Here is a 10,748-nt window from a genome sequence, read left to right on the forward strand (position 1 = left end):
GGGGGGGTTCTCGTAGAACAAAGGGGGGCCTTGCAGAAACAGTCTGGGAACCACCTTCTTAGACTAATTTGTATTTGTGTTTGTACAAACTCTCACCTGATGATTCTTTATCTACAGCCAGTCAAACAGAAGCGCTGCACTTCACTGAAGCAAGCAGCCTGATTTGTGTTATTGAGCTGCTCCTGATATTTGCAGGGCTGTCACAGTGTTTTCCAAATCAGAAGAATTCCCTATAATGAATTGTAATAATGAATAATTCATTTCAATGATTGTGTTATACTTAAAATGTGAATGTCAATAATCATTATTTAATTCTACCAACCACAGAGATCTAATGAATCTATTCTGTCTTTGTTTTGGTGCAACGACGCCATGATGGCACCTGTTCTGACTCTTCTGTTCACAGGTCGAAGGTAAACCTGCAGGAGGCAGGAACGTGCACCAGGGAAGCATCGTGAAAGAACAGCTGGGTCTGCTGGGAAAACTCACGTGGCCAATCGGAAAGGGGCGAGTGACTCATCACTGACCTTAAAGACGATTCAAATCAAAGAGACTTTCTGCTCAGCAGTTTCTATTCTGACATTAAAGGATGAATCCGTATGTTTACATGAACAATCAGTTCATGACTTCTTTCTTTCAGCAGAATGATGTAAGCTTTACAGCCCACTGGAGTCAAATTAAAATGCCTCCCCTCCTACGTCCAGTCTGTGAGCTGTGAATACAAATACCATCATACGGTCACTGATGTGTGAGACATGCTGTTTATCACACTTTATGCTTCATAATTATTTCATTTCCTTGTCTAACAAGGACACGTTTCAGCTGTTAAACATTCAGTCTGCACTTCGAGAACTACTGATTACATTTGGCTGGTTTTATAAAAACGTGTCCACATCCTGACACAAACACTACAATACTGCACAAAAGTAAAAGCACATGTGGTAATGCAACAGTAGCTGACTGCCTTTGACCATAATCGCACACGTGACAGCAACATTAGCATTGCTGCTGCAGACATGTGTGGATCCCACAGAAGAAATCATCACACAGAAGCTTAACCACAGCTTTATGTGCTGGAAATGGCAAAGCAACAAAACTGGAACGAAGCTGAGTTACAGGCTGACAGAAGGTCACGCACCACGAGGGAGCTCACAACAGACAACAAAGGGAACAGCCCACAGCTGACACTAATCCAGATCAAAGGAAGCAAAATCACAGATTAGAATTAGAGAGGAGACTATCAAAATAAAACAGGGAAACAGCAGAGAGACCCAGGCTGGGAATCAGTGGACTCACATGAAGTCAGGACCAAACCCGTACAGAGAACCAGAACAGCAACACCTCCCCAGCCCCAAAGACTCAGGACCATGACAAACTCCATCACACATCGCTCATGGTGCTGGTGGTGGAGGTCAGTCAGTTGGCCTGTTGTCTCTTCTTCTTTCAGCTGCTCTCTGTAGGGTCGCCCACAGAGGGTCATCACCCTCTTCCTCACCCACTGCATGCCCTTCATCACTGCATCCACGAGCCTCCTCATTGGTCTGTTTCTTTTCCTCATTTCTGAGAGCTCCATTTTCTGGATCCCTTAAGTAATTTAAGCAGATAAAATCTGAAAATTGTGTTGTGTATTCAGCCCCCTGTGCTCTGATACCCCTAAACAAAACCCAGTGATATCAGTTGCCTTTAGAAGTCACCTAATTAGATAATCAAGTTGGATGGAGCTAAACACGTGGCAGAAAACCTGTTGGAGGCTGCAAAGGACTTGAGCTTGGGGTGGAGATTGACCTTCCAGCAGACAATGTAATGGTTTATATCAAAGAATATCCACGTACTGGGTCTAAATCACACCGAACATCTGTGGCAAGACTCGAAAACTGCTGTTCACAGACGCTCCACATCCAATCTGACTGAGCTGTGATAAAAGTTAAGACTGAGAGTGTGCAAAAGAGGATTCTTAAATCATGGACATCAGACACTAAAGTGTGACGAGATCCTGCAGGGTCCCGACAGCCGGGGCCCACAGGACTGCAGGACCCTGCAGGACTGATGCAGGGAGGAGGGATGTGATGCACCTTATGTCGAACCCTGATTTATGATGGGAAAGTAACTAAAGGTTATGACAGCCATAGTTTTTATGAATATGATACAATTATGGCAACGCGGTGGTGTGGTGATCAGCACTGTTGCCTCACAGTAAGAAGGTCCTGAGTGCTCTCTGATGCTGTAGGAACAGGGCTTTTATTTTAAACGCACGTACAGTGCAGGCATATATAGAGCGGTGTTACAGTTATGTCAAAATCCACACAGATGCATCAAAGAAGACAGGCGAGCAAAGCGGGATATATTTATTGTTCCTGAGTTTCATGTCAAAGTAAGGAAAAGGATCGGTGACAGTTTATTAGTGCACAGAAATCGTTTCAGTTCTGTCAGCTGTCCAGTGGACTGAAGACGCAAGACCAGTAAGATCAGTGATATGTTCACACTCATCATTGGCTAGTTTACAAGACAGTGACTCAGACAGCAGGTCAGACATTCTGATAGAGATTCAGCAAACACTGTACAGAGTCAACGACATGGAGCTCAGAGTCACCACCTTATGGGTACCATGGGTATCAGTGTTAGCAGGACAGAGATTAAGAGCAGAACACAGCAGAAAATGGAAGAAAGATGTCAAAAGTAATGGGAGGAAAACACGTTTTACTGTCAGAAATATGATGCTGAAAGAAGACAGCTGATCCAGAAGCTCGGTGATATGGAAGTGGAGATGGACTCGAGTATTATCAGGCCATATTTAGTTTAAGACGAACTCATTCTCCACACCGGCAGGGGGCGGTAATACACCATTTTGCTGTCTGCCAACCGCCAACAAATGACGAAAAAGAAAGAAAGCCGCAGACGAGGAAGAAGCAGCGTTGGCTGTCAACACACCGGGACTGTTTATCGGGACCGTCACCATGCGTCTGCTGTGTAAGACACCGCGGATTTACTCACACGTGTGTCAGCTCAACCTGCTGACGCAGCAGAGGAAGAAGCATCTGTGGAACCAGGTACGAGCTGCGTCCATGGCTGAACATGATGCTAATGGTAGATACGAGCCACACTCACAGTGACCTTTATGTCCACTGTAGTTCTGGAGATTATCTCACCTCCCGGGGCTTCGTCCGTTCATTAACCGCACGCTGCATCCCTCCTGCCGGCCGTCGCACAGCGTAAGTTCAGCTTTTACTCGCTGGTGATTAGTTTAAACTGAACATACTTAATGACGGGTTGTAGCTGTATGTTTGGTCTGGTTCTTACAGAGACGACACACACACACACACACACACACACACACTCACACACACTATGTGACAAATCAATATGAACTGTATCAAATTTAGGCCTGTTTAAACTCCGTCCTGACTGAGGAGTTGTTGAAATATTGTTACTTCTATAGTCGAATATTATTACAGATATTGACTGTTTGATGGTGTAGCGGCTATCGGAGCCTTTTCCTGGACCTGTTGAGCACGAAATAAATACTGTTGCTGACCCTGCAGCAGAGCTTTAATGTCTGCTCTGGCTCAGCACCAGATGCACAGGCCTGATGTTTGGTTTCATAATGACGTCATACATTATCCTCTTTCATAACTGCCACAGGCTCAGTGCAGATCAAACAGACACGCGTCCCCTTGAGTTCTTTGAAGAAACATTCACTCTCCCACCGTGTCTGAAAATGTCTGCACTCACTTTTCTACTTTTCGCTTCTTTGGTTCTGACCTGTTTAGTAACTTGGGGTACATTTCTTCTGTGATTGTCGTTTTTGGTGGAGCAACTGACTTGATCAACAGCAGCTCCCCCTGGTGTTAAAACTAAGAAGTGCAATACACTCAGGCAAAAGTTGAAGTGCGGCCTTATTCTATTCTATTTATGAAATTACTTGCGGGCCAATTAAAAATGGACCGCGGGCCGGAGTTTGGACATCCCTGCTATAAACCATATTAATGGAAAATTCAGCTTAAATGAGTAATGGTGTAACACAATAAACATCCTCTTTATTGCATGAGTGTGTTGCATCTGTTTGGAACAAGCCTGTGAAATACTGGGAGAATATATTCTGGAAAGATGACACCAAAGTTGAACTCTGCCACAGGCTCAGCCAATCACCTGACCCGAATCCAACTGGAAAACCTATGGAAAGACCTGATGCTCAGAGTTCATAGAAGGGCCCACAGAACCTTTGAAGAAGTAAACAAAGTTTACGGTTAGAATTAGCTTATGTCTCAGTCCAAAATCAGGGAGTGCCTTGCACCTCCAAATTCAACACTTTATTAAGGATAAAGTGCGTGTCACAAATGGTTCACATCGAGTGATTTCATCATCTGTCTTCAAATGGGAAAATATACAAACTGTAACTTTCAAAGTTGGCCATAAATACTCTATAAGGTGCATAAATGTCAGAAACCAGCTGAGCATAAAGGAGAAGAGTAATTAAACAAGTTTGTTGGTGTTTTTCTATTTCAGTGGTTCGGGAGCAGAATTAATGGCTGCAGGTGGAGCAAAACCATCTACCTGAATTCACAGAGTCAGAAAAAAGTCACCCTCGTGCATGTAAGGTAACCAATACTTTGGTTTTTGTTTTTCTCCTTAAGCATTGCTTAAGCTTTGACTACTTGAACTCATTTATAACTTTGTGTCATTCTCCAAAAGTGAACTGTCTGCGGCAGCATATGAGAAGCTGGCCGATGAGACATTGGACGCTCTGGCTGATTACTTTGAAGACCTCACAGACGAAGCTTTTACTGGGGCCGACTATGATGTTCTGTTCTCTGTAAGTCTATGGATGTTGTAAAGGTTGCTAACTGTGAAGTGAACTTTAATGGTAGCTGTAATAAATGATGGCAGAATGATCTAAATGCTTATTTACAGAAACGAAATGATGAACATACAATTACACTGAGGCTGCCACAAACACTGTTGTATTGTACCATATTTATTTGACAAGGTTTTAGCTGTTAAAATGAAGTAGATTTGATTGAGTTATTAAATATAAATCAAGCCAAAAGCAACACCAGTTTATTCAGTATAGTGTTAATATCTGAATGAGGCCCCGGGGCCACTTTGTAGTGGAAAGGTTGGGCCCCGAGGTAAAAAAGGTTAAGAACCCCCATCTTGTCATCTGGGCTTTCAGTGATCAGTGTTGAGGTGATTGATGTGTCCATCTAATCATAATGTTTGATATCCCCAACCCTCACTCATCTCCTAAACAAACCCACGCCGCCTCTTTTCTGCAGCCTATGACGTCTGAAATCTCCTTTAACCACCTTTGAATGAAACTTCTCCTTGTCGCAGTAACTGTGATGAGCTGCTTGCATGCTTTAGTTCAGCTTGTACCAACAATGCACAGACTGCATCAATTAGAAACTCAGCCTTGGGTAAATAAAGTCCCTCGTGCTGTCAAGCAGAATGAAAATGGAAGAAAGCTCAGCGTTGTGTTTAGAGATTGTCTGAATAACTATCAGGCAGAACGAGTAAGTGAATTTTATTACAAAGAAGTCTGGGAATCCTAAAGTCCTGTCCAACACAATCAGCTCTGTCCTGCATCCCACCATTACAGCCACGTCTGAGACCGCCGCACACACCTGTGAGGATTTTCAAAGGTTCTTCACTGGAAAAATGAATCCTATCAGAGAACGTCTTCTGCTCCCGTCCCCAGAGCCTTCTGAACCACCTACGTGTTCCTCCCTTCTCACCTACTTCAAACCAGTCTCATTATCCCATCTTACTGATATAGTAATGCACGTGACACTTGCCCTGTGAAAGTGTTACCTACACCATTTCTCAGAGAAGACAGTCGTCATCACGTTTCGAACATCCTTTGTTAGCAGCAGCGTCTGAAATGGAACTGTTCCTCTTCTAAACAAGCTGCTGGTTTGGACCCGTCAGTTCTGTCATTTTCAGATACTATTCTGGATACATTCAGTCTGGCTTCAGAGCAACACAGTCTGCTCTACTGAAGGTGCTCGATGCTTTCGGCTGCTTTAATTCTTCTAGACCCGAGTGCAGCGTTTGACACAGTTGATCACACAATCCTATTAAACCATTTGAAGACGTGCGTCGGCATTCGAGGCCCAGCTGTAAGATGGTTTGCCTCTTAGAGAGCAGAACATACTCTGAGATGCTGGGTAACATGTGTTACCCTGCTACACTCGCTTGTGGAGTTCCTGTTTTATTCTCCCTTTACATGCTCCCATCAGGCTTCATTTCTCAGAAAACACAGAATTTCTTATTACCGTATGCAGACGATACATCGTTGTATCTCTGTCTAAACCCAGGCGTTGATAGCACATCGGGTAAATTGCTACAGTCATTTTAAGCTTTTCAGTCATAGTCACCAAAATCAAACAGAAAGGGTTTTTTGGGATAAACTTTACATACATGTTAAATAAAATTAAGATTAGTTATATTCCATGTAGATGTTTGGTCAAAATTGCTTTGGTAACGGATGAAAGCAGAACCGTTTTCTTCTGTTCCTTGTTTGACAGAGTGGTGTTCTGACAGTGAAGCTGGGTGGAGACCACGGCACCTATGTGATCAACAAACAGGCGCCAAACAAACAAATCTGGCTTTCTTCTCCTACCAGGTGAGACTCGAGCTTTGTAGCACTTCATGGTAATATGAGTAACTGGAACCCAACAATGTCTCTGTTCAGTTTACACAGTTCTGTCAACATTTTCCACTCAGCTGTTTTGTTTTTTATAATTCTAAATGATTATTAAGATGCCAATAAGTGACTTATGTGTTACCAACATAACCAATCTGGTCAGCTTTGATTTAAGTAATAAATCGCGTGATTGATTAATGCAGACATGCAAATATTTCATTATTGTGGCGATTAAATCCTGTATTTTGACGCTCTGGTTGCTAATTGTTTGTTAGTACGAGCACTCACAGTTCACCACATTCATGTGTCATTTATTTCCTTTGCAATGTCTGGTTTTCCTGACATTTCCATTCACACAAACACAACAGGTAACTACATTAAGCACAGTAGAAACCGTTTGGCCCTTCTCATCAGCAGCAGCTGAACAGAATTACCTTTGACCTTAAATAACCCCGCCCCTGCCTCTTGCACAATCACGCCACCTATAAGCAAAAGTCCTGTCCATTTTCTCCGTCACCACCTGTTAGTTGTAGCTCTCTTGCACATCAGCCAATAGTGCCGACCTCTCTTCCTCTACACAGCAAAATCCCCACTGTGGAATTGACACTGAGTGTTAAAGTTAACACTAGAAACGTGTCTGTATGTGTCCACACTTGAGTTTAAATGAGCACTTTTCAACGTGTTATATGTTTAACACTGACCTAGTGTTCATGACACTAACACTGAGCAGTGTCAACATATAACGATATATATCGGATGACAATAGAAAAACGTCTGTCGTTTGTTTCTTGGTGTCGCAAAATAAACTTTTTGTCATCATTTTGATGGTCACCGTAGAGTTTCTTAAAGTTCTCCCTTTCTCTTATATTTAAAAAACCACACTACAGACGGACAAAGGACTGTTTTTACGCGTTGTCGTTAGCAACAACGACGCTGTCCGCTTGTTTATTTTCCTCATGGACCTTTCACAATAAAGCTGAAGAGCCTGTTGAGATTTTCAAAATAAACTGAATCACGTGAAATAGTATGCAGAGTGTTTACAGTTACAACTTACGTAGCACTCGACTCCAGCTACACGACGCCCAGCTGGAAACACTTCACGCAAGTTCAGCTGCCCGAGATTCACAGAATTGACAGAAAATGTAACTTTTTGTGATAAATATCGTTGTCGGGACGATAGATGTCTTATATCGGGATATGAGAGTTCGGTCATATCGCACAGCCCTAGTTTTAAGTGTTAAAAGATTAGCACTGAATAGTGTTGGTAGTACTTTACACTAAACCTGGTGTTTAATTTAACACTGAACAGCACTGATCTTCTAACACTAGCGTCATCACTGCCAGATAACAATGAACTCGCATTCATCTCTGACATCTCTACTACTGCAATTAAACGTATTTACAACCACTGTACCCACCACAGCCATCAATGACAAACACCCATTAAAAATGTATGAGATTAATTTACAAAGATGTATTCAAACAGTAAATCATCCAGTTTGTTTACTGGTGTAACTTATACAAAATATGGGACAATGTACATTTAGTCAACAGTGTCATTTGAAAATTGCCTATTGTAAAGTCTATAGTACACCAGATCATCTACACAGAGGAGTGTGAAGGCATCCAATCCATCCTCAATACTAAATGCATTTAAGTGATCACTGTAATACATTGTTGAGACCTTAAAAGTCAGAAGATAAGCATTGTTAGTGTAACTGTTAGAGATGCAATCTTCTTTTCAACATCAGAACAAAATACATCCCGACTTCAAGTCAAGTATTTATTTATTTATTGTCATTGTCAAAGAACAATGACTTGATATTCTATTGTTCTGTCTCTGCATACATCAAAACCGAGAACATGGATTCAGCTATTTTCCATTTTTGCTCACATTGTATTAAGACATTAAAATGGTTTTTCAAGTTGATCCAGACGGACAAAATGGTGGTGACATAGTATCTGTAGACAAGCAGAAGAAGACGGCCGTAGTGATCGATGTAGCGATACCGAATGACAGCAACATCAGGAAGAAGGAACAGAAGCTGGAGAAGTACCAAGGGCTCAGAGAAGAGCTGGAGAAGATGTGGAGGCTGAAGGTAACGGTGGTCCCAGTGGTAATCAGAACAGTTGGTGCCATGATCCCCATACTGGGCGAGTGGCTCCAGCAGATCCCAGGAACAACATCTAAGATCTCCTTCCAGAAGAGCGCAGTCCTAGGAACAGCTAAGATACTGCGCAGCACCTTTGTTGTGGAAGTTTTCCATTAAATAAAGCCTGCAGACGAGCGGAGAGCTGCAGCTAACATTCTTTAATCAAACACACAAAGAACAGACAACCAGGCTTGGTGGAGCCTGCATGACCGCAGGGTCAGCAGAGTCTGAGCCCAGCATGGCTCTCAGTTAAAAACCTTCTCCAGGAACAAAAGGCAGTGCACAGCTGTTTCACACCATAAGCTTCACACTCCCTTGCTGCCTACCGGAGTCCTCGAAGACACAAAAGACTCTTCCTGTGGAGTCGTCTGCTTCCCCCAACTTCCTTACTACACCCCCACCATGAGTGTGAACATGTTAAATCCAGTGGCACCAAGGCATCATACAACAAAATAATGTGATTAATACAGAAGTAAAAGAAATTCCTGTACACTCCCACCCTTTGATCCCCACAATCTAAGCTCTCACATGCACAATGAAGTTGTGCATTGTCTCTTAAAACTTCCAGGGCCTCTCCCCTGGAGTAGCTTCACTCCAGGCCTGTAACCCCGTCATAAGAAAAAAAGACATTAGCCAGCGGTGTGTCCTGCTGTAAATCACACGATCAACCCTCTGCTGTGGAAAAAGTGATGTGGATGTTAGCGCAGCACATCTGTATGCACACTTTCTCACAGTGACCTCTGCACTGTAAACAATACAAGGTCATGAATAAGACACTGCTGGTAAATTCACAGACACAGAAAGTGGCATTTAAGAGGTTAAGTCAGCTCATGCAACCTGCTGCTGTCCCCTTTCTGCTCCTGTAAAAAGAAACATACAAACATCCACCCTTTTGTCAGGTCGAGGTGGAGGTGCAAGCTTGCATACTGGTGTCAACTCAGTCAAGCTTTTGTCAGTCCAGTCAGCCCCCATTTGTTATTTGCTGACAGTAGAACCTCTCGTGACGCAATAAGTTTCTACTGCCAGCAATGACGCCATTTCAAAAAAGAAAAAATAATTTAGACTGGATCACCTCGCTGAGTCCTTTTTGGCAGGGACTTTCTGATTGTCCCAAATAAGTGGCTTCCTCCTGAGCCCATTTTCATTTTGGAGAAGCTCACTTGCGATTGATCAACATGTCCTGTAGAGCTTTCGATCCAGATCTTGCAGACCTGCTTGAAAAAGAGAAAATTGCCGAACAAAAAATCTCAGTGCACTGTTAAAATCAAAAACAATATGAAGGCCTAGTTTTAGAAGTTGTCTAAGCGTACTCTCTTAGAATAGATCAAAACTGGCAGGTTCAAAGTGGTACCAAAAGAAAATGCATCAGCCAAGTAAATGTTCATCCAGCAGTCACACCTCACACAACAGCAATATCCTATTAGATGATGAGTTTTTTCCATGTACCCAGATGTGCATCATGATAAGACCTCCCCCACACATCAGGAACAAGAACCTCAATAATCTATTAGTCTCCACTCATCTGACCCCCTGCAGCACTCTGTTCACCCCTGCTATGGTTCAGTCATTTTTGCCCAATATATAATACTAGTTCACTAGTCTGTGCATCACTTCTTAAGCTGCTAAGTGAACCGGACAAGACGATGGTAACAGAAACGCTTAAAATGCTGTTTGATCTTCATGAGCTTCATTGTGTGTGTGTGTGTGTGTGTGTGTGTGTGTGTGTGTGTGTGTGTGTGTGTGTGTGTGTGTGTGTTAGTTAGTAGGATTAATGCTTTTTTCTGTTTGTGTAATTTTTGTGTACCTCTCCTCTTTGCGGTGCTCCAGACACTTTTCAATTCTCCACGTAAGGCAGTCGTTTTTCTTCCCAGTTTCATAAACCCAAATTTCATTCCCACACTAAAACAGCTTCCTCCATGTCCTCCCTGCTCCTTCCACTGTGGTCTCATCTC

At 42.8% G+C, this 10,748-nt stretch overlaps 2 protein-coding genes across 2 annotated transcripts in view; both read left to right on the forward strand.

Moving 5' to 3' along the window:
• The window catches only part of hmgcra (3-hydroxy-3-methylglutaryl-CoA reductase a), a 9,953-nt gene extending 9,256 nt beyond the window's left edge, over positions 1–697 (forward strand). The window contains exon 20 of the mRNA XM_005733625.1: positions 407–697. Within this exon, the coding sequence (XP_005733682.1) occupies positions 407–458 (52 nt within the window). The 3' untranslated portion in view covers positions 459–697. The remainder of the gene's footprint in view (positions 1–406) is intronic.
• Positions 698–2,849: 2,152 nt separating this feature from the next.
• Positions 2,850–10,748, forward strand: part of fxn (frataxin) — a 9,336-nt gene continuing 1,437 nt past the window's right edge. Inside the window, exons 1-5 of the mRNA XM_005733627.1 lie at positions 2,850–3,047; positions 3,129–3,209; positions 4,504–4,595; positions 4,690–4,810; positions 6,525–6,622. Of these exons, the coding sequence (XP_005733684.1) occupies positions 2,955–3,047; positions 3,129–3,209; positions 4,504–4,595; positions 4,690–4,810; positions 6,525–6,622 (485 nt within the window). The 5' untranslated portion in view covers positions 2,850–2,954. The remainder of the gene's footprint in view (positions 3,048–3,128; positions 3,210–4,503; positions 4,596–4,689; positions 4,811–6,524; positions 6,623–10,748) is intronic.

This window comes from Pundamilia nyererei, unplaced genomic scaffold (genome assembly GCF_000239375.1).
Source record: "Pundamilia nyererei isolate P.nyererei 1_Seehausen unplaced genomic scaffold, PunNye1.0 scaffold00053, whole genome shotgun sequence".
In the NCBI taxonomy this organism is placed as follows: domain Eukaryota; kingdom Metazoa; phylum Chordata; class Actinopteri; order Cichliformes; family Cichlidae; genus Pundamilia; species Pundamilia nyererei.